The sequence below is a fragment of the Panthera tigris genome, chromosome X (genome assembly GCF_018350195.1).
Source record: "Panthera tigris isolate Pti1 chromosome X, P.tigris_Pti1_mat1.1, whole genome shotgun sequence".
Classification (NCBI taxonomy): Eukaryota; Metazoa; Chordata; class Mammalia; order Carnivora; family Felidae; genus Panthera; species Panthera tigris.
In genome coordinates this window covers 62808608-62833827 of record NC_056677.1, presented here as the reverse complement: position 1 = coordinate 62833827, position 25220 = coordinate 62808608, and the positions used below count along the sequence as shown (strand labels likewise).

At 35.3% G+C, this 25220-nt stretch overlaps 1 protein-coding gene and 1 pseudogene across 1 annotated transcript in view; both read right to left on the bottom strand.

Moving 5' to 3' along the window:
• ATP7A (ATPase copper transporting alpha) overlaps positions 1–25220 on the bottom strand; it is a 158725-nt gene that overhangs the window by 38702 nt on the left and 94803 nt on the right. The window contains 10 exon segments of the mRNA XM_042975315.1: positions 3579–3713; positions 3930–4084; positions 5122–5249; positions 6494–6585; positions 7746–7979; positions 9058–9286; positions 9508–9584; positions 11477–11638; positions 18172–18335; positions 21009–21212. Coding sequence (XP_042831249.1) covers positions 3579–3713; positions 3930–4084; positions 5122–5249; positions 6494–6585; positions 7746–7979; positions 9058–9286; positions 9508–9584; positions 11477–11638; positions 18172–18335; positions 21009–21212 — 1580 coding nt within the window.
• On the bottom strand, positions 673–2037 carry LOC122235516 (annotated as a pseudogene).

Sequence of the window (25220 nt, the reverse complement as noted above, 5' to 3'; positions counted from 1 at the left end):
TTTGCTGAGAAGTTAAACTGGAGAGTTTCCACCTGAAGGACAGAAATTGTTAAGAGGCAATGTGTAAACCTCATACACCATATCATGTACTCTGCAATAACATATTACATTCCTAAGAAATGCTCCTTTTTAGTGCACCTTTACTTTTCCAGTATCAAATCTTCTACCCTATAACCTCTCTTTAAGCGCTTCCCTCTAACTTCAATTTCCTTATTTTCTTGTTATTTGGTAAAATCACTTTACACTTAAAGAACTAAATATTTATGTAATAAAACTAGAAGATAAAATAAATTAAACTCAAGTTAATTTTCTCTGCAGAGTTGTATGGTAGTGAGGAAGGTGCTCTTATTTAATTCCTCTATGCCCTCCACACTCACGTACATCTGCTTCCTGGTAAATCTGGGGTTGAGGAAGTTGCACCTTACTCTTACTCTCATATATGCCCTTTTGAGGCAATACAAGAACCCAAGGGAGAAAACGCTGGCAAAGTTGTCATACACCAACCAGCCAATTACTCCTGAGATGAAAGAAAGTTCACTTGGTCCTAAACAGAAGAGAATGTCCAAGAGATAAAATGTTTTAAAAAACCACTGTAGATAACAACGAACCTAGCACTGGGTTCTTCTGAGTGCTCAAGAAGAGAAAGGAAATCAAGTAGCAGTATTCAGAAACAGTTCTGGGTTACAATCTGATGAGGTCTCTCTCTCACTCAGGGAGAGGTTGCTTTTTCATGTTGGTAGGGAGGCAGGAAGGAGGCATGGCTTAGACATTGGTGGTGGTCTCCTTAACAGGTTGGATGCTATTAATCTCCACAATGAGGCCTTTGTCAGCTCTACCGGCCTCCTTTACCTGCCCTTCAAAGGCTCGTGTAATTTCCTCAAAAGTCCTGCCATGGGTATCAGGGACTTTGAAAAAGATGAAGACAAAGAAGATAACAAGGAAGCCAGTGAATACAATAAAAATGTAGGTTCCTAAATAGAATGCAGCTGAGGGGGAAGAGCAGCCCAACCAAAAAGTTGGAGGTCCCCTTGGAATAACCAGCCTCTGCCATTGCAGCTGTGTGGAGTACATGGATGAAGAGTTTCGACACAATAAACCAGGGAATGGAGCCTGGGCCAATTTCAAAAAACAGCACGAAGACCAAGACAGACACAATACAGACAAAGCTCTTCTAATTATACTTGTCCTTTAATAACAAAGAAACAGTCATGAGGATGGAACAAAATGCCATGTATCCAAGGGTAATCAGAAGTAGAGTCTTCCTCCCTGCTCTTTTGACCAGAAACAGAGAAACTACAGTGAAGACAGTATTAACCATACCCGCACCAATGGTGGTATAGACTGGCTCCCCAACATCTGCATCTTTGAAGATTCCTATTAACAGAACATAGCATTGATTTGAGAGAGCTGGTGGGAGAGCTGGAGTATGGTGGAAATGACAATATGCTGTCAGTAACTGGACACTCTGAATAGCTCCAGCATAGTGACTTGCCTTTCTTGTGCCATCCTAGCCCTCTCATCTTTCATTTCCTGGATGTCCTGACTGAGTCACATCTTGGGTGCCGCACAATCACTAGATGTTCTCCTTAGCAGTCTTTTCTTCCTTTCTGTTAATGACCAAGAATCTAGGACTTTCAGGGAAAGGTGGAAGGGCTGTACTTTGTAGGACAGCTAGAATGATGGTGAAGCCTAACAACAGGGGCCAAAGCTCTTCAGTCTCCAAGATGACTTTCAGACAAAAAATCTGAGCCACCAGAATCTTGACAACAATTCCCAGCTAGTTAGGAATGCCAAAGCTCCCACAACCCCGTAGGACAGTAGTAGATATCTCTCCAAGGTACATGGGCACAAACCTGTGCAGTGTCCACAGAAGAGGCCAATAATCTATTGGCCCAGGATCAGCATTTCAACAGACTCTGCTACTCTGGAGAACCCTGTAAGGCAGGCACCAGCAACAGCCAATAGGTTGACAATAAGCATTGAATCGCGCCTGCCAAAGCAGTTGACAAAAGTCCAATAGAAAAGGAGGCAATCATACCATTAATGGAGAAGACTGCCACAGACAAGGACCAGAGGGGAGTGAGTACCACCTGAGTGGGAGAGTCTTCTAATCTCTTTTCCAAAGAGTAACTGAGAAAATTCTTAATAATTGTCTCAGGAGCACCGATGACTCCAATGTTGTAACCAAACTGGAAAGAGCCTATTGAATCAATGGAGATGGCAAAGAGACCTTCTGTGTTTCCATGGCCCTAATTTAATTCTTTTCCAATCTTCAATAAATATCTAGGAGATCACAGAGATACCTCTTCTAGCCAACAAAACCTTCAAAATGTCCTTCTTGACAGTAAGTTTTTCTTCAGGTCCCCAGTAAGGCTCTACATCTCACCCTCACTCTCCTGATTCTACTTGTTCTTTAAATGAAGGGACAGGTGTGCCTGGGTGGCTCAGTTGGTTAAGTGTCTGACTCTTGATTTCGGCTCAGGTCATGATCTTGTGGTTTTTGAGTCCTGAGTCCCTGTGAGCCCTGGGATTCTCTGTTTCCCTCTCTCACTGCCCGCTCCCTGCTTGTGCTCTATCTTTCTCACTCTCAAAATAAATAAATAAACATTTTCAAATAAATAAATAAATAAATAAAGGGACAAACAACATGAAACAGTGTACAGCATGGTATTTTTTAAAATAAAGAAACACAACAAAGTAAGACTTTCTCAGTAGTAATGGCTTTACAGTGCTAGGTTCTCACAAAGTTCTCAAATACTTTAAGTGTTCATCTAAGAGATATTTATCTACATAGGAACAGAGTTGGGAGGGACTAAAGCTTATGCTTTAATATATGTCATATGTGCATGTTTTCACCTACACTCATTCCAATCTTGCAATTTAGGTATTATTATCACTACATTACAGATGACAAAATCGAGGATAACAGAAGTGACTTAAAGGTTATATCTCTAATATAAGGTACAAGCCAGGTCTACTTGATCACTTTATGACACCATACTTTAGAGACTATTATAGAAATACAGAGGAACAGACATTAATATTACTTTATATTTATAAAGCATTTAATAAATTACAAAGTGTTTCCAATATATCCTCTTATCTAACTTTAACAACAACTGCAAGTTATGCAAGGATGGGTGTTATTAGAATCTCACTTTATAGATGATGAAACTGAGGCTCAGAGAGAAATTAAGTTGACTTAAGATCACACTGATGTTCAGTTTCCTCATCTATAAAATGAGATTCTAATAACACCCATCATGCATAACTTGCATTTGTTGTGAAAGTTAAAATAAGAGGATATATTGGATGATATACTGGAAACAGAGCTGAGATTCCAAGGCTTTTCTCAATACATCTATAGTCCTTCAAGAAAACAAAGTCATGTTTGGAATGAGACTGGTATAAAATATAAAAGTTCAGTACTAGAAATGCAAATGTTATTGTTATTATCCTCCTACTTCAGGCCCTTAAAGTTACTAGTAATTATAAAATTATTTTCCAACTAATAGTTTATGCAAAAGATTCACCAACTGTTTTTTACACATGGTAAAGAGTTTTTACAAGTCACTTACAGGAAAGTAGGTTTCCACAATTTCAAAATTCAGAAATCCAATTATAATCCAAACCAGGAGGGTAGCAATGGAAATGACAACAATAAAAGGAACAAAGTAGCCACTGAGTTTGTCTGCAAACTGCTGGATAGGAGCCTAGAATGATAACAACAACAACAATAACAACAACACATGTATCAAGGTCTCTTTTTTGTAATAGAGTATTATTTGGTATTACACACAAATATTTAAATGAACTCCATATTAATGCAACTAGAGTTAATCAAATGAAAATATAAAAAACTAGATCAGGATTATACTGAGCACTCTTTAAAAAAAATTATTTCAGTTTCTCCTAGGGAGTTAAGTTACCTTTGATGTTTGTGCCTCTTCCACAAGTTTGACAATTTGAGAAAGTGTTGTGTCAGCTCCAACATGGGTTGCACGGATAAGTAGTGACCCATTCTGGTTAATGGAACCAGCAATCACTGTGCTGCCAGATTTCTTAGCCACTGGCATTGCCTCCCCTGTATAAAGGAGTAAAGACAGATTTAGATTTAGGGAACATTAATAAATACTATCTTGAAACATGCTGTTATTCATTAATTGTCAAAAAATATGTAGAAAAGTGATCCTTACTTCATGAAATAGAATCTGGACAAATGCCTAGGTGAAAGTTGCCCTCCCTTTTTCCTTATGTCAGTTCTGAGCCAAACCCAGGGATATATATCTTAAACTGGAAAAGCCTATTAAGTTTTTTAGGCAGACATGTCTAAAGACAACGTCTTATAGGCAGACATTTTTAAAGCTCCACCCTAGTCTTAGATCATTGGTTTTCTAAATGTTCCCAAGGAGCACTTAGAAATGTGGGAGTTCTTGTTTGTGATAACTACCAGTGGAGCATGTGGTGCTGCTACTCCAATTTAGTGGGCCAGGGTCAGGGATACTAAGTATATTACAATGTGTAAGCAGTTCCCCAGAACTAACAATTGTCCCATCTGAATTGGCAATAGCACCCTATTGAGAAACACAGAGTCCTAAAATTATTTCCTCATAGTCCATAAGCTGAGCCTCTTCTGGAATCATCCTGAGGGTTAAGGTATTATTTTGGTTCTGTTCTGGATCAGCCTTAGTTAGCTAAGATCTCTAAAACTACTCCAAGGCCTCCTTTCTTAGAGCAGACCCTGATGTGGAAAACCTGGAGTCATATGCCAGCTCAGACCAGACCAGTGTTTAGGGAAGGAAAACAAAATAGGTTATTTGCTCAGGAAAATCTGCCAAAGTCTCTTGTGCTCTACATCAGAATGAGAAAACTTCCTTTGGCTACACATTCTAGTAATAAACAATCCTCAGTTAAAAAAGCTTTCAGTAGCATAACTAAAAACACAAAGTAAATCTGCAGAAATTGATTTAATACAGTCTTAAAAAGAATTCATATTCTCTTTGCTCATTATTTACTCATTCCATAGTTTCTACAAAAAAGCTCTCCACTTTTTATTCCTATTTTTCATTATCACTTTGGATTCATTTTACTTTCATGTCATGATCCTCTGAAAGAACATACCTGTGATAAGGGACTCATCTACCATAGAATGTCCTTCAATCACACGACCATCCACTGGAAATTTGCCTCCTGGAACCACTTTAATGATGTCTCCACGTTGTACAAGTTCCACATCCACTTGTTCTTCACTGCATATGAGTTAAAATAAAAAGCATTGAGGGGTGCCTGGGTGGTTCAGTCAGTTAAGTGGCTGACTCCTGATATCGGCTCAGGTCGTGATCTTATGCTCGTGAGATTGAGCACTGCATCGGGCTCTGTGCTGAGTGTGGAGCCTGCTTGAGACTCTCTCTCTCCCTCTCTCTCTCTCTGCCCCTTCCTCCACCCTCTCTCTCAAAATAAATAATTAAAACTTTAAAAAAATAATTAAAAAACAAAAATAAAAAGCATTGGGAAAATATGTTTCTCACCCTGATCTTTCCATGCAAGCTTGTTGGTTAATGTCAAGCTTGTAGCTCCGGAACTGCTACCAATGGAAACTAGAACTAACATTTAAGCTAGGAGCTACAATGTTAGTCCTGTTCACTGTTGGGGAATAGTTCAGTATCTGGCACAAAATAGGTACCCTATATGTTTATTGAATAGTCACTGAATGAATAAATGAAAAGGTTTAGAAAATAATGTGATGAGTTTTAAGTAAACAATGTATTTATTGTGTAAATTTACCTAGTTTTATGAATATACAAATGAGAAATACAAAAGAATGAAATCTTAAAAAAAAAAAGACTGAAATCTTATCAAGCCTTTAGCTCTAACTTCCAGTTTACAGATAACATAGGAGTTAGAGAACAAGTTAGATGACAACACAAGGAAGCAAAGAGTTAAATTCAGATTGTGTGATATTCTGCAGGACATCACATTGATGGATTCTTTAATAAGTTAATTGCATGGCAGGGGTTGAGGGGGTGGTAGGTGGGAGTAGGAGGGTGGTGGAGAGGGAGGAGGGAGAACAAGAGGGAAGAGCTGTTTTAGATTAAAAGAAACGTGTTAGTCAAATGCATCAACATGTGGAACTTCTCTGATTTTTATTTCAAACAAAGAAACTTTCAACTTTTGGGAGACAACAAGAGAAATGTGAATATAGACTGTATAAGAGATGATATTAAGGTATTGTTCATTTTGTTAAATGCAATATGGTAGTTAGTTACATGAGAGTATGTCCTTTTTTAGGAATATTTAGCAGTAAAACAATATGACTGGAATTTAAAATACTACTGCAACAACAGAAAGATATTTAGATGAAGTCTGGCCAAATGTGAATAACTCAAATCTGGGAGATAGATTATGTGAGTTCATTATACTCTTCTACTTCTGGGTATATTTGATATTTTTTGTAAGAAGTTAAAAAGAGAAGGGGAAGAATGAAAATAAATACCTTAAGAGAATATTATCAGAGTCAAGAGTTACAATAGTTGCTTCTGTAGCTTGTAGTGAAATTAGCTTGGCAAGAGCCTCTGATGTTTTGCCCTATAAATAAAAAACAAACATGTTAACAATGCTAAGGAAGAAAAATCTCAGGTTTTACCTAAAATAAAGATATAATACTTAACATTTACCCAAGAGATAATTTTAGGAATATTAATCAGTTCAAATTAGAAAATATTTCACTTCAAAAATATGAAGTATACAAAATATAAAATATATTATTAGGCATAATTTATAAATAAATAATGTAACTTAATAAGAAAAGCATCAAGAACTCAGGTACATGAGCAAAGGACATGATTAGGAAATTCATGTAAGAAGAAATAAAATACCTGATATGTGGAAAAATGTTTATCCTTGCTATTAATGGAAGAAATGCAAAAGAAAGCAACTCTATGATACCATTTAATGCGTACTAATTTAGCAAGAATTTATACAGGAGTTAATGCCAATGAAGTTGTAGTAAAACTACTTTACTAACATACTCTTGTTGATAAAAAAAATTGTTACAACTTGTAGCATGAGCCATAAAAAGATTTATGCTCTTTACTCATATACTTTATAATTTATCCTAAGATACTAATTCAATAGAAATTACTATTAAACATGAATATGTTTAATGCAAGATTATCTAAAATTTAAAACTGGAAACAGTCTGAGAACAAAACAGGAATGGTTTAGTTGAGTGACAGCACAATGATTTGCCAGAATACGATTCAGAAAATACCAAATAATTATCTAGACTGCAAAATGGGGAAAAAGCTGTATAATGTTAAGGATACAAACTGGTATGTATACTACGTTTGCCACTCTAAAATATAAAGGTATCTCAAGCAGAATTAGAAAGTAATTTCCATTATAGTATGGGATTATGGGTGAATATTCTTTCCATCATTATTTTAAATCCTGTGGTCACATCAATTTTCCCATTAACAATGTGATATAAATAAATATTTATCAAATGTCTCTCTGTTTAAATCTCATGTTTAAATGAACATGGATGTACTATACTATCTACAGTATTAATTCCATAAATTTGGTAAATCTTCTAAAGGAAAATTTAACTTAAAATATTACCAAAACAGAAGTACTTCTTTTGTTAACTGTATAAATCAATGCATATTTCCAATAATTGGTCTCGAAAATATTACAATCATTTATCTACCTAAGATTTTAAAAAACGTCATCCATTCTTACTTTACCTTTGCTATATGTTCCAGCCACCGGCCTAGTGCAATAAAGACAAATAGCATAGGAGGTGTGTCAAAGAAAGTAATAGGGTTTACTTTGGCTCTTTCATACATTGCAACCAGAAGAATAACCAAAGAGTAGGCAAAAGCAATGGTGGTTGCCAGCACAATCAGTACATCCATATTTGCAGTTTTATGCTTCAGGGCTCTATACGCCTGAATGTAGAAGTACCAGCCTCCAAAAAACTGTAATACAGAAACAATAATTATGCTTTTTAAAAAAATGCTGAAATCCAAATGTTTATCTCAGTAACAAAGATACAGTAATAATGTTCATTTCCTTTGACTTTTATCTATTCCAGCAACACTAAGGAAAGATTTTAAGCTGAAACAATAGTGTCGGTATTTTAGCAGGTATGTGCATGCAGGGATTCAAATTGCTGTAGAAGCTCTTGGCAGCTGTCCTCTATGATTCAATGGATATTCCATAATATAAAGAAAGATAATTCTTGGATTATTCTTTTAGATGCTAGCAAAAACAAGAACTAAGAAAAAAAAGAACTAAGAAAAAAAATTACATTTTTTGACAAGGGTTTTTTATGGAAGTCTGTTCCCCCTATCCAAAATTCAACCTAAGTGTATATCACAAGCTACTGGAACTGCTGGCTGTTTTCATTGGTATACATAACTGAGAAGCTTATTTTTCATTAGTATAGAGAAACACACTAAGATTTTCTTAAAATCATCATAACTTTTTATAAGAATCAGAAAAAGGAATAGATTTATTAGATAGAAGTGTTCTATAGTAAAAGTTTATCTCAAAAGAAGAGTTGAAAACATACAGAAAATAATGAACTTCAGTGCTAGGGAGAAATAATAAAAATAATAACATAATATTATAATTGCCACCATTATTTTATTTTATATAATTAATAATTAACATTTAATATAATGTGAATATAATTAATTTTAATATATTTAATATGGAATATTAAATGCAAATACAGATAAATAAAATATAATCTATTTTATTATAGCTTTAAATATACAATTATATACAATAGCAGATATGAATGCTAAATTCATATCTAAATATGAATTGAACTCTTATTCTCTGCTTTGCCATTAAATAGTATCCTTAAGAGTTAAATGGAATTTATTATCTACTTTAAGCACTCAGTTTAAGATTATTTTTATAAAGCATCCACAGCATAAAATGATCCAACTTCTGACTAATACCTGTTTTGCAACTGAAAATAGCCTTTCCTGTCACATTTTACTGTTTTACATTATTAACATACATCCTTGCTAACATTTCACTTGCCTGTACAGGTACACACAACAAAAAGGATAGCAAATTCATAATGGACAGTCCTGGCAGGATCTGGCGCTCCAGGAACATAGAAGAAGAATGAATGCTGATCATTTCTTCTTGACTCATGCTCTGATTATGGTGAAGAGTTGCAAGATGGTGGTCCATAACCATCATATATATCATCAGCCCCATGACAGGAATACAGAAAAAGAGGCTCACAAGGAAGGACCGTCTCCACCTCACGTAGAAAAGAAAAATCATTTGAATAAGTAGCTTATGGTAAAAGAGTCTACATACTACAGAGAAATACAAATTGTGACTACTCCACCCGACATAAGGATGCCACTGTAAAAACTAACATGCCAACAGGATGTTAAATTTATAACAAGGAGTCAAAATCTGTTTTTCACTGACACACCAAAAGCACTTGTTTCTTACTAACACACCAAAAGCACTTACTGTCTTATTTCTCGTTTATGGTCCAGGTGGCTTGCTGACCGATCCTTTTTGACCAAAGAAGCTTCAAAACCTAAGCTCTAAGGAAATTCATGAGAAAACAATTATTTCACTGAATGTATAAATATTATATAGAGAAATTCTAAGTCATGGTATTGTCATTAAGAACAATTCAACTCAATTACTGAGTGCAAGGCACTCTGGGGAATATAAAGATGAAGATGTGCTTCCTTAATTACTTGTGTTTATAATCTTTCTTCAAAGAAATGAATATTTCCCCAATTCTAGTTAATGTCTATCCTACTACTCTCAAACTAATGATTTAACTCAAGTGCAGTTGCCCTCACTAGAGATTCTTATTACACCAAAAAGTAAGCTAAAGCCTCCACTAAATGATTTTAGAAAAAAAGCAGAATCTGTTACATGGTCAGGCTGACAGAGTGTTTGATGATGTAATAAAGACAGAATTCAATAGTAAAATCATAAATCTTACATTTAGATAAGAGTCATCCACTAGTATTGATGTACATTAATCATTTCTTCTAAATTTTAGCTTTGACAGCTGTCCATCCCTCCCCCGAACAAGTACAGAAAACTGAATAATAGGCCACAAAAACTAGCACCATATTAAATATATTATTCAAGGCTTTGCATATGTTGGCTTTACTCTTGTTCTATCAGAAAAAAAGAGCAGGAACAAAAATTTTCTTGAATAAGACAAAGTATTAAAGAAAACTACACATAAGTAAGACTCATATGTGCATAGGCAGTAACATACACTATATTTTCAACTGCTAGGAAAAATGCTGTCATCTTACATTTGTTGGCAATGTAGCACAGTGAAAAAAGCAACCATGAAACCTGGAGTCAGAAAGAACAGACTCAAATCCCAGCTATGACACTTACTACCTATGTGACTTTGGGCAAGTAACTTAACTTCTCTCAACCTGAGTTTCTCCACCACCAAAATGAAGATGACAGCACTGTTGTGAGAATTAAATTAAGAGTTGAAGCTTTGCAATCTTGGAAACTGGCTCAAAATAGATACTTGATAATGCTAGCTTCACAAGATGTTAATGGTATTATTATCTATAATATAGGATCTTATCTGAACTATTAATATCTTCAGATCATGATAACACCAAGGCTATACCACATTAAAGTTTTTAAGGCACTCTCACGTGTACTACTACCCACTTAAGATTTATTGAAGAACACAGGATAAATTTGCTACCAAGACAAGAGTTTGGTCTTTTAAATTTCTTACTTTAACTTAAAAATACATCATTTGCAAGGAGAATCAGACCTATAAATACAGAGAGCAATCTGATGGTTGCCAGAGGGGAGGTAGGTGGGAGATGGGTAAAACGGGTGAAGAGGAGTGGGAGATATAGGCTTCCAGTTATGGAATGAGTAAGTCATGGGAATAAAAGGCACACTGTAGGGAATACTGTCAATGGTATTGCAATAACATTGTATGGTGACAGGTGGTAGCTACACTTGTGGCGAGCACAGCATAACTATGGAGTTGTTGAATCACTATGTTGTATACCTTAATGTAACATCATCGTGACAACTATACTCAAATTTTTAAAAAAATTACATCATTTGCTTTGACCTAACAAACAATAAAGCATGTAGCATGATGTTTTGCTTTCTTAGTGATTAATTAATCTTACAACAAATTGTACTTTACTTCCATTTTCTAAATATTTTTAAATGATTTGTGATTCTACCTTCAGTCTGCTCCTGATTAATAGTGCCAACATGCCTTTGCCTAACTCTTCCTGACAAAGACCAAGGAAAAAAAAAAAGGGTGTAAACACACATTAAATTTGAGACAGATGTTATTGAGAGTAATCAAAGGGGCCAGATCTTGTTCACTGTTTCTATCTGATACAAACCAGAAGTGATTCAACAGAGGGCTGACTGAATAGGTAAGAACACAGAAATGCAAAGTCTTAACACTTACTTCAACTGTATGGATAATATCCCTGGGACCAATAATTTCTGGGTCATACTTAATATGTGCTTTGTTGGTTGCCAAGGCCACAGAACAGTAGAAGATCCCTCTGTGTTTTGTGAGGATAGACTCTATTTTATGTACACAGGAGGCACACGTCATTCCTCTCACCTGTTAAAGACAAAGGTTTTGTTATTCAGAAATCTATTTTTTCCTCTATTAAACATGACTTGTAACATGGGATTAACACACAAGATCTTATCTGCACTATTAATATACTTTAGAAAATTGTATTAGAATGCTATTTTTATATAAAATTACATTGAACAAAGATACGGTCCCAGCTGCAACAGGTTAAACAGAAAAGGATCTCACTAAGTCTCCCTCTTCCTGTCACTAGTGATAGAGGATTTGACATCTATTGATTCTTGTATTAAATGTCATGCTTCCCTATAGATTTTTTAGCCTTTAGTATTACTTTTAGTGAAGGTTAATGGATGACGAAAGTGTTATACCTTTGTCTAAAAATGCATTTTGCCTTATGTCTTAGGTGAGGTTACAATTCAGCTGGGTATTAAATTCTAAAATGGAGTAGCAGAACTTCTGGAATGACCGTGTGTGGAGCTCAGCAAATCCTTTTCCCAAAAAGCAATGATAAAATTGGACAAAAGCTTCAAAAAACAACCATTTAAAGACTCTGGTAAATAACTAAAGAGTATAACAGGTAAATAACTAAAGAGTGTAACAAATTACAAAGCATTTATTCAAGAATATGTACTGAAAGAATACCAGTAATGGTAAAGATCTTTGAAAATTCTCCCCTCCATAAAAGCAATAAGAAAACTGGAAAAAACAACCAACTTTTTCGGAAACTGAAATTACATAAAACCTTTCAGCAATACAGGAAGGATTTATTCAAGAGAATCAGATGAATCCCAATGAAACAGCAAGCTATGTGCTATTATATATATTATAATTTTCCTTCTTCTCATCTCCTCCCCTCCAGCTCTGTGGTGGCCATGAAGACCAGCAGCCCACAGTGATGGTGAAAAACACTATCAGGGAAGCCACCAGAGAGAGCAGAAAATGGTTGGAGCTCCTTCAAAGCCTCATTACTAGGGAACTGTTATTATATGATCTGACTGATGGTTCTCTGAAATATCCCACTTGCAAAGATGTCTGTGTTTGCCCTGACTGGAGCTCAGCGAATTCCCTGGGAGAATTTGTCAAAAACAATTCAAGGTAATTATTAATCTTGTGGCTGCCTAAGGCAAGGGATAACAGTTGGGGCAAACAATAGGCTAACCAAAAAGCCTAAAAAGGAAAAACTGGGAAGCAAGATATACATAAGAACTCCAACATATTCTAAAAATCTAGAAGGCCATTCATTCACACGCATAGGGTTGTACATGTCCAAGACTATGCATACTCAGACCTAAAAGGTCCTAACCTCTCACCTCAGGCTGACCAGTAGACTCTGTAGAAGCAGGAAGTAAAGACTAAGGCAAATTGACAACTGCATAGCTTGGTGTTGAAGGCATGCACAGAGATCCTCAGCAAACACTGGGAGATTTATTGGTTCCAAGTATTTAAGTAAATCTCTGTCCAATCATTAGCTGACCACTGAGCTAATCAAGCAGAAACTTCAGTGGCCACACATAACAAAGAATATAAATCTTATAGAATTATTTCATAAACGTCACTAAACAATAACAATGGCAAATAGCAACAACAACAAACCCTAAGGAGTGGAAAATAACCTTATTTCCAGAGTTGCTATATATTTCCAACAAATAATTGTGAGACATGCGATGAAACAAGGAAGTATGGTCCATATAAAGGGAAAAAAGCAATCAACAGAAATTGTCTCTAAGGAAGCCCAGACATAGGACTTACTAGACAAAGATGTTAAATCAGGTATTGAAAATATATTCAATGAACTAAAAAAAAAAAAAAACCCATGCCTAAAGAATTAAAGGAAAATATGAGAACAATATCTAACCAAAAATAATATCAATAAAGAGAGAGAGATTATTTAAAAGGCCCAATGACAGTCTGGATTAAATAGTATAATACCTGAAATGAAAGCATTACTTAGAGGGAAATGTGTAGTTGTAAATACCAATATTAAAAAATAAGATCTCAAATAAATGACCTAACCTTCCACCTTAAGGAACTAGACAAGAAGAGCAAACTAAACATAAAGCAAGCAAAGGGAAGAAAATTAAAAATGAAAGTGGAAATTCACAAAAGAGAGAACAGAAAATTAACAAAACCAAAAATTGTTTGTCTGAAGAGGCTGACAAAATTGACAAAATTTGGCTAGACTGAACAAGGAGAAAAAGAAAGAAGACTCAAGTGCTTAATATCAAGAATGAAGAGTGACTGCTAAGAGACATGAGGTTTCTTTTTTGGGTTGACAAAAATGTTTTAAAATTAGATACAGTGATAATTGCAACTCTGTGGATATACAAAAACTACTGAATTAGGGGAACCTGGGGGGCTCAGTCAGTTAAGCATCTGACTTCAGCTCAGGTCATGATCTCATAGTTCGTGAGTTCGAGCCCCACATCGGGCTCCATGCTGACAGCTCAGAGCCTGGAGCCTGCTTCGGATTCTGCATCTCCCTCTCTCTCTGCCCCTCCCCGGCTCATACTCTGTCTCTCTCTCCAAAATGAATAAACATAAAATTTTTTGTTAAAAAAACACTGAATCGTACACTTAAAACATGAGTTTTATGGTATGTGAATAATATTTCAATAAAGCTATTAATTGTCAGAAGTCTTTAAAAAATAAAAGCCCATGGGGGTGCCTGCCTGGATCAGTTGGTAAAGTATGCAGCTCTTGATCTCGGGATTGTGGGTTCAAACCCCATGTTGGGTGTAGAGATTAATTAAAAATAAAATCTTTTAGGGGCGCCTGGGTGGCTCAGTCGGTTAAGCAGCTGACTTCGGCTCACGTCATGATCTCACGGTCCGTGAGTTCGAGTCCTGCGTCAGGCTCTGTGCTGACAGCTCAGAGCCTGGAGTCTGTTTCAGATTCTGTGTCTCCCTCTCTCTGACCCTCCCCCATTCATGCTCTGTCTCTCTCTGTCTCAAAAATAAATAAATGTTAAAAAAAATAAAATCTTTTAAAAATTTTAAATATTTAAAATTTTTAAATTTAAAATGTTAATACTACCCAAAGCTATCTACACATTCAATGCAATCCCAATCAAAATTGCACCAGCATTCTTCTCGAAGCTAGAACAAGCAATCCTAAAATTTGTATGGAAACACAAAAGACGCCACATAGCCAAAGTAATTTTGAAGAAGACCAAGGCGGAAGGCATCACAATCCCAGATTTAGCCTCTACTACAAAGCTGTAATCATCAAGACAGCATGGTACTGGCACAAAAACAGACACATAGACCAATGGAATAGAATAGAAACCCCAGAACTAGACCCACAAAAGTATGGCCAACTAATCTTTGACACAGCAGGAAAGAATATCCAATGGATAAAAGACAGTCTCTTTAACAAATGGTGCTGGGAGAACGGGACAGCAACATGCAGAAGGTTGAAACTAGACCACTTTCTTACACCATTCACAAAAACAAACTCAAAATGGATGAAGGACCTGAATGTGAGACAGGAAACCATCAAAACCCTAGAGGAGAAAGCAGGAAAAGACCTCTCTGACCTCAGCCGCAGCAATTTCTTACTTGACACATCCCCAAAGGCAAGGGAATTAAAAGCAAAAATGAACTCTTGGGACCTCATGAAGATAAAGAGCTTCTGCACAGCAAAGGAAACAAGCAACAAAACTAAAAGGCAACCAATGGAATGGGAAAAGGTATTTGCAAATGACATATCGGACAAAGGGCTAGTATCCAAAATCTATAAAGAGCTCGCTAAACTGCACACCCAAAAAACAAATAATCCGATGAAGAAATGGGCAGAAGACATGAATAGACACTTCTCTAAAGAAGACATCCAGATGGCCAACAGGCACATGAAAAGATGCTCAACGTCGCTCCTCATCAGGGAAATACAAATCAAAACCACACTCAGATACCGTCTCATGCCAGTCAGAGTGGCTAAAATGAACAAATCAGGAGACTATAGATGCTGGAGAGGATGTGGAGAAACGGGAACCCTCTTGCACTGTTGGTGGGAATGCAAATTGGTGCAGCCACTCTGGAAAACAGTGTGGAGGTTCCTCAAAAAATTAAAAATAGATCTACCGTGTGACCCAGCAATAGCACTGCTAGGAATTTATCCAAGGGATACAGGAGTGCTGATGCATAGGGGCACTTGTATCCCAATGTTTATAGCAGCACTTTCAACAATAGCCAAATCATGGAAAGAGTCTAAATGTCCATCAACTGATGAATGGATAAAGAAATTGTGGTTTATATACATAATGGAATACTACATGGCAATGAGAAAGAATGAAATATGGCTTTTTGTGGCAACGTGGATGGAACTAGAGTGTTATGCTAAGTGAAGTAAGTCATACAGAGAAAGACAGATACCATATGGTTTCACTCTTATGTGGATTCTGAGAAACTTAACAGAAGACCATGGGGGTGGGGAAGGAAAAAAAAAAGGTTAGAGAGGGAGGAAGCCAAAATATAAGAGACTCTTAAAAACTGAGAACAAACTGAGGGCTGATGGGGGGTGGGAGGGAGAGGTGGGTGGGTGATGGGTACTGAGGAGGGCACCTGTTGGGATGAGCACTGGGTGTTGTATGGAAACCAATTTGACAATAAATTTCATATTTAAAAAAAATTTTTTTAATAAATAAAAAATAAAAACCCACCCATTCTTTTTAATAGCTGCTTCGTATCTCACTGCATGGACATATCATAATTTATGTATCTAGTCCCCAGTGATTGACATTTAGGTTTTTCCTATCTTTTGCCATATTAAAAAAACAGGGGGTGCTTGGGTGGCTCAGTTGGTTGAGCACCCGACTCTTGATTTCATCTCAGGTCATGATCCCAGGGTCACAGGATCAAGCGTCCCATTGGGCTCCTCACTGAGCGTGGAGGCTGCTTGACATTCTCTCTTCCTCTGTCTCCCTTTGCCCCCTCCCCATCTCCCCCTCTTGTACTCTCTCTCTCTAAAAAAAATACTATAATGAACATCCTTGCACACACGTCATTTCATACATATGGAACTATGTCTGTAGGATAACTTCCTATGAGTATAAAAGGCAAAGGATATGTACAATTTTCCTTTTGATAAATATTGCCAAATTCCCCTGTTGAGAGCTTGTATCAGTTGACCCTCCACCAGCAATATATGAGAGATAACACAATGTTAACAAAATTGTTTTTTATCTTTACCAATCTAATAGATGAAAAAGGGCATTTCAATGCAGGTTTAATTTGCTTTATTCTTATAACAAGTGAGGGTGAAGATATTTTCATGTGTTTAAAGTGGTAATGTTTTTTGGATTGTCTGTGAACTGTCAGTTCATACCCTTTACTATCTCTCTTTTGAGTTGCTGGTTCTTATTGATTTACAACAGTTCTTTGTATATTAAGAAAATTAATCTTCATCTATGATAAGAAATAAACTTTTTTACCTGTTTTTTGACTTCGTTTATGGCGTTTTTCCATCCAAAAAGAAATTTTTATGTACATGAATTTATCTATCATTTCTTTTTGGGTTTGTATGATATTTAGAAAGGCCATTTCCACTCTGATATTATTTTTTAAGTTATAGATCAGATGTTATTACTGAGAAAAGCTGGGAAAAGCTTCATAGATAGGGGTGCCTGGGTAGCTCAGTTGGTTAAGCGTGTGACTTCGTCTCAGGTCATGATCTCACAGTTTGTGGGCTCGAGCCCTGTGTCAGGCTCTGTGCTGACAGCTCGGAGCCTGGAGCCTGCTTCAGATTCTGTGTCTCCCTCTCTCTCTGCCCCTCCCCAACTTGTGCTCTGTCTGTCTCTCTCTCTCTCTCTCAAAAATAAACATTAAAAAAAATTGTTTTTAAAGCTTCACAGATATTCCCTACTAGTTTTGCAACTTTATGAATCTAAAATTATTCACACAACAGACTTATGTATAGTAAAACAAATACACTAAAATGTTAATAGAGAATCTAGGTGGTGTGTACAAGGGTGTCCATTGTACAATTCTTTTGATTTTCTTGATGTCTGAAGTTTTTATACTAAAATACTGGGAAAAGGGCACTAAATACTTCTTCTTGTAATTTCATGGTTTTATTTTTTATATTCAAATTTTTTATTTAGCTGATACTAATTTTGGTACAGGGTTAAATTTTTTGTTTTAATTGTTTAAGGTATACAAATAAAACTCAATTTGCTGGATTGGAGAAAATGACCATTGTAAACCAATATGCTTTCTACCTGGTTTTTTGACTTCATTTACAAAATTTCAGTCTTCAATGCATCTGAATCTTATTCTTTTCTATGCTGATAGGATCACACTATATTTTAAAAGTTGGTTTTTATTTATTTATTCAAACCTAATTCTTCTTTTTTGGTTCTTAATAAACATATGATTATCTCTTATATTCCAGGCTTAAAGGCCACCATTAAGTCATATCTTATCCTTCTATTTTCCAGTTTCCTTAATTTTCCTTTTATGCTTTATTTTCCCAACCCTTAAATAACTTTGGAACTATTTTCTGAATCTTCCCCCCGAGTTTTTCCTGGAAATTTTATTAATTACACAAAAATGATTACTTACAACAAGTTCCAAAACACCATCTCCTTCATCAGCATTTTCTATCATAGTGGCTCCAAATCCAAGCTCTCGGATGAACTCAGCTATCACTGGGGGTTGTATAACAGCAGGATTATATCTTACTTCTGCTTTGCCAGCCATCAGAGCCACAAGTACAGAATATATTCCTGGAAGCATTGATAAGAAAAATAACTGAGATAATATCCTTATAAAAAGAGGAATGTTATAATAATTTCTTCATTTGTGAAAGGATTAAAGTGAATCTACAAAAAATTATTACTTGTTATACAGTCTTGAACCTAAACCAAATAAACTAGTTGAAAGAGGGCCTTATTTTCTGAAACTTTTTATTATGGACAATTTGAATTATACATATACAAAAGAGAACAACATAATAAACTTTATATAACCACCACCCAGTTTCAACAATTATCAATAATACTGGGGCTGATCCTGTTTCATCTATATTCCTATCCTCTTACTTACTGCACTCTACTCTGATGATTTTGAAGCAAAACCCACATATCATTTCACATGCAAATATTTAAATATGTATCTCTAAAAGACTCTTCTGTCAAAAAAAAAAAAATCCATAATACCATTATCACACCTGAAGTAAGTCCTCAATATCACCAAATATCCATGCAGAGTTCACATTTCCAGAATTGTCTTATAACTGTTTATTTGTTTAACACAGTTGTTTTTTTGAAATGGGATCCAAATCAGACCCATCAATTGCAACAGGTTGAGACCTTAACATGTAATTATAGGGCATTTGTAGAAACTAATAAGACCTAGAGAAAGGAACTCATGCACTTAAGGAAATCACTGCAATTATAGTAAGGAATCTAAGAATGTACCAACATGCATATTATAACAATATCAAATAAAAGTCATTTCTTAAGATTATCCAATTTTACTGTCTGGCACACACTAATATAAAGTGCTCTTATTCCTAGGGAAAAAGTGCCATACAACTTGTTAACAGAACAAAGGAGTTCATTTTATGGCAGTCATCCTGTTTTCTCATGCAAGCCTTTTATTAACAACCATCCTACTTCTCTAGGCCAGCTATTGATGTCATTTCTAGAAAGAAAATTAATTCTGCATAGCAAAAATGACAGCTCTTTCTATGAATCTGTGGCACTTGGTGGCTACCTGACAGGAAATGGGGATCAACAGACCATAGGTCAACTGTGGAGTTTGATAAAAAGAAAATATTAATTTAATCATAGTTTTAAATAAGAAAACAGAGAACCTATATAATCTAAGTTTTCTATATAAAGTACTTACACTCTGGGCTTTGTGAATACCAAATAATTCAGAGGATCAGCTCATAGGAAACTGTCAGTAAAAGGAGTAGGGTATAAAGAAAGTAGGAAAAATCTTTTTGTTTCAGTGGATATAATCTATAGCTAAATAGAAATAGAAGGGAAAATCTGACTTTTCAAAAATAGGTTTCATACTTACATAAATTATGGATAATTTTTAAACTCTTACTTTAAATTATAATTAGAACTCTATTCATTTTCAGAAATATAATGCAAACTAAACTTAGAGATGACCAGTGTTACTTAGTTTTTAAAAAAGTGAATATAGTGATCCCAGCTAGGCTAATGGTATTCCTAATTGGGTAAAGAAGTGATAAAGGGGAGAGTGGGGAGTAACTAGAAGAATCAACACAATGAATTTAAAAAAAAAGATTCATAATTGGTATAGGCATTGCTTGTCTCATGAAAAAGGCTATTTCTGAATTGCTCAAACATAGTTGGTTCTGAAATTAAACAGGAATCTTACAAACTTCTTTTGCTTTCATATGTTTGCAACCTCCCTCCTTCCCTGTTTTAATCAATTGGAAGTGTAATATAAGCTTTAGCCTCAACTGCATTCTAATTAGATAGAATGGAGACTGAAATGACATGCAAATATGACACAATGCAGATAAGGTTAATAATGGAATTGCCTCTGTATAACATACATTTTGTTATAAAATTCTGGCCTTTATATAAAAGGTGATTCTATGGGCTACAGGTCTGTGTTATTATTATATACTGTGAGTTATTTCCCCACAATAGAGGGAATAAGCTGATACTAATCTTATTTATTTGGCCCTTGTGACTAACAGCATGTATTAAGAAACCTGGGACTAGGGCTGCTGAAGTACCAAACCTATGATTTCAGTTTCATTAAGCATAACCGCATATATCTATGGCTAACAAATCTTATGCCACAGTATGAAGTTTTATATGAATATGACTTCAAACTTATAAGGTAAAACATTTGGGTATGACTGAATAAAAAAAAGTACACTGTAAATTTTCTAAGATTTTGTAACCTAGCATTAAAATTTATCACAATAACTTTTTAACATTTTTACTGCAAAGATCAGTGATCATACTGTTGGAAGATAATAATATAATTCTAAACAAACTTGGTTTTGATCCTGTTGGTTCAAGTATAGTAATATTGAAACTTATGGACTGTAGTTATTTTTAAGCATAGCTTTATCAGAAAATTTGTATGTTTTTCTTAAAATCCATTGCAACCAAGGTCCATAGAGAATAGTAAACTTAAACATATATTTCCTTGTCCTATTTTCCTACACATTTCATTGATGTTAAAATGTGATCATGAGGTAAACAAGATAGGAACCGTATCTAAGGGAACAGAACACAAAAACTGGCTGTCAGAGAGTCAAGGTTGTCCTGCACATCACTGATATGGAGGACTTCATAAGGCCTTGGCAGGAATCACAAAAATTGTTACTAAACACCTGAAAGATCAAAAAAGGACAGTCTTCAATTCAGCACACAAAATAACAGGCTTCAAAAGTGTCTCACCTTCTTCTCGTCTTAAATTCCGTTCAATGTTTGCTACACAGGAAGCACAAGTCATACCAGTGACCTGTATATAACACTTAGACGAAGGCTTTACTTCCCCATCGTGAATTGGTGTCATCGTTTTAGTATAAAATTCATTAGTTGAGGTCAAAAGCGGCATTTCTGATGAGGTCTGAGCTATTATTACCAATGGCTCATTTGTATCTGGTAGACAGGGAAAGATTCTTTTCATTTAAGATATTCTTTAGTTGCATCCTTGTCATTCATCACAATCCACACCTCCAGGTACTGTCAATCCATTCGTTTAAAACCAGCATGGACTTTACACTTTCTAGGAAGTGACTTCAAATACTGCCCATCCCAGTTCTTTGGATCGGAACTAACTGAATAAACAAAACTTTGGTTATACCAAGTTCTTCTAGCTGTTTTCTCTACTGAAAACCCCAGATAAAGAGTAGTTGTTAATGGGCAGCTCTTATTTTTATAAGGAATTTTTATCACCATGTTAATGATTTGTATACTACATTAAAGCAATTCATGATACAGTAAGTGGAACAAAAAAGCAATTTACAAAACAGCATTGCAGTATGATGTCATTTAAAAAGTTTTTGTGTATATGTATATATGAGACTAGGCATAAGAAAATCTGGGAGGCTACGTTCCAAAACATTAATGGTGGCTACTTCTGGGGAATGGGGTTAAGGCAGGAAAAGAATGACAAACAAACACATTTTCTCTACAGACACTTCTGTATTGTTTGAATTTTAAACACTAATATATAGTATTTTTTATTTTTTTCATTTTTAATTTTGTTAAATATTTATTTATTTTTGAAAGAGAGAAAAAGACACAGAGCACGAGTAGAGGAGGGCAGAGTGAAGAGGGAGACACAGAATTCGTAGCAGGCTCCAGGCTCTGAGCTGTCAACACAGAGCCTGACTTGTAGCTCGAACCCATGAACTGTGAGATCATGACCTGAGTCGAAGTCAGTCCCTTAACTGACTGAGCCACCTAAGCCCCCTTATGGTATTTTTAAATTAAAATGTCTTTGTGGACAATGGAAGAAAAGACAAGGAGAAAGTCAGCAGTAACCTTCATTTTGTGCAAAGGAATATTTGGAAAATCTCTCCAAAGAATGTTTATGCACTGTGGAACAATGGGAAGCTCCTATCATCCAGAAATTCCCCTGCAGTCTCAGAAAATCTGCTATTCTGTTTAAAGTTTATCCACTGAAGTATTAATCAACTCTAAGAAGGGAAAAGTTATTCTCTCCAGCACACCCATGCACATGCAAAGAAGCTCAAGATGTTATACTCTCCTGCAGCGATAAAGAGGAAAAGAGGTGATGTGGAAATTTCCAGGTACACCTATCTAACTTGTTATTTATTCCCCTTGGGCAAAAAAACTGGTTCAGGTCTATTTGGCTAACCCACAGAGGAATCCCTGCATAGAAGAGTTGGTTTCCATATGCCAAAGAGGACATCTTTTGCAGAAACTTTAAAAAAAGCCTAACCATTTTCCTAATAAATAATGATCCATACTTCCCAAATCAGTATAATAATGGCTGTTAAATTTTAATGCACACACAATAACCTGGGGGATTTTCTTAAAATACATGTTCTGATTCAGGACATTTAGGATGGGGCCTGAGATTCTGCACTTCCACCACATTCCCAGGTGATGGCACTACAGCCAGTCTGGATATAGTAAAGGACATTGATCACAACTGACTAGATACTTCCAATTCCAAAATTAGTCAACCTCTGGTCTTAAGAAAATCAATTTTGAAAACTATACTCATTCATTCAGATTATGAGAGCATTATTTAGAACTCAGTAAAATTTACCAACTACTACTGTTATCTTAAAGATTTCAAAAAGGAAACTCATTTGACCAAAGGAAATAGCTTTGGCTTTGAAAAATAAAACATTATTTTAATCCAGCCAGGAGTTTATTTCATTCTCTCATAATTACTATCAAGACTTCATATTGAACTTAGACACTAAAAAAAAGTTTATACTGCTAGTTACTTTAGGTCTTGTTCCAGAGTAATTCCGTTATTTCAGGTACCAGAGATAACCTATAATAAAATCTCCAATTTTCACACTCTGGAAGGATAGTACTAAATTAAAATAAGTCATGGAGATACTCCCTTTTAGCTACCTTCGCATGACCTCTCAACAAAGATCCATAAAATTGTGCCCTTTATACCCCAGTGAGTGTGGCAAACAAAAGAGCAAAAACTTCAATTTTCCACAGCAAAAGTGCAGGTGTTAAAAAGCCACACTGAATTAAATGGCTACTCTCCTTCAATTAGATTTTCTATAGCCTGTAGCAACACTACTTATGCTTAAGTGAATTCAAAAGGAAGGAAGGTTGACTTTCTTGCACTCAAGGCAATAATCAGAAAAGATTCCAAAAATTTCAAGAAAGGGTTTCCAATCTAATCCTTATAACTAGGATCAATGTGTGAATATGAAGAACACATAATCAGAAAATAGATTAGAAAGAATTTAAAACATCATTTCTGCAATGCACTCTCAAATGACTCAGAAAAAGAGTGTGTGTGTGTGTGTGTGTGTGTGTGTGTGTGTGAAGAGAGAAAGAGAATGATAAAACAAATGTAAAATATTGACAACCAGGGAATGTGAGAGAAATTGGTAAACAGGAATTTTTTGTATTGCTCTTGTAGCTTTTCTATAAGTTTGAAATTGAAAATAACAAAGTTAAAAAAAGGAAAAGAATTTGAGGTTGTTTTTTTTTTTGCTCAGTTGGTTAATGAAGACTTAACTTCACATTCGTCTTTTTAAGAGAATGATGAGATTGATGGTCATGATAAAAATATACCTCCCATGCAAGGGTGGTTCCATATTTGCAAGTCAACCAATGTGATCCATCACATCAATACAAGAAAGGATAAAAACCGTATGATCACTTCAGTAAATGCAGAAAAAGCATTTGACAAAGTACAACATCCATTCATCATAAAAACCCTCAAAAAAGTAGATCTTTTGGAAAAATACCTCAACATAATAAATGCTTTATATGAAAAACCCACAACATCATACCCTATGGTGAAAAACTGAGAGACTTTTTCCCCTAAGATCAGGAACAAGACAACGATGTTTGTTCTCACCACTTTTATTCAAAATAGTACTGGAAGTCCCAGCCACAGCACCAGACAACAGAAAGAAATAAAAGGCATCCAAATTGGCAAGGAAGAAGGAAAACTTTCACTGTTTGCAGAAAACATGATACTATAGAGAAAACCCTACAGTCCACCAAAAAACTACTAGAACTGATAAATGAATTCAGTAAGGTTGTAGGATACAAAATCGATGTACAGAAATCTGTTGCATTTCTATACACCAATAATGAAGCAGCATAAAAACAAATTAAGAAAGCAATTCCATTTACAATTGCATCAAAAATAATAAAACACCTAGGAATAAACTTAACCAAATAGGTAAAACACCTGTACTCTGAAAACTATAAACTATTGATGAAAGAAATAGAAAACAACACAAAGAAATGGAAAAACATTCCATGCCCACGGACTGAAAGAATAATGTTAAAATGTCTATACTACTCAAAGCAATCTTACACATTCAATGCAATCCCTATCAAAATATACACATTTTTCACAGAAATAGAACAAACAATCCTATAATTTGTATTGAATCACAAAGGACCCTGAAGAGTCAAAGCAATCTTGAAAAAGAAAAACAAAACTGGAGGTATCACAATACCATACTTCAAGTTATATTACAAAGATGTAGTAGGAAAAACAGTATGGTACTGGCACAAAAATAGACATACAAATCAACAGATAAGAATAGAAAGCCCAGAAATAAACCCACAATTAAATGGTCTATCAATCTCTGACAAAGGAGGAAAGAATATGCAATGGAAAAAAGACAGTATCTTCAACAAATGGCATTGGAAAAACTGGACAGCTACACACATAAGAATGAAACTGGACCACTTTCTTATACCATACACAAAAATAAATTCGAAATGGATGAAAGACCTAAACGTGAGACCTGAAACAATAAAAATCCTAGAAGAGAACACAAGTGGTAACTTTGCTGACAGTGGACATAGCAACTTTTTTCTAGACATGTCTCCTGAGGCAAGGGAAACCAAATGAACAATAAGTAATCGAGACTACATCAAAATAAAAAGCTTCTGCACAGCGAAGGAAACAATCAA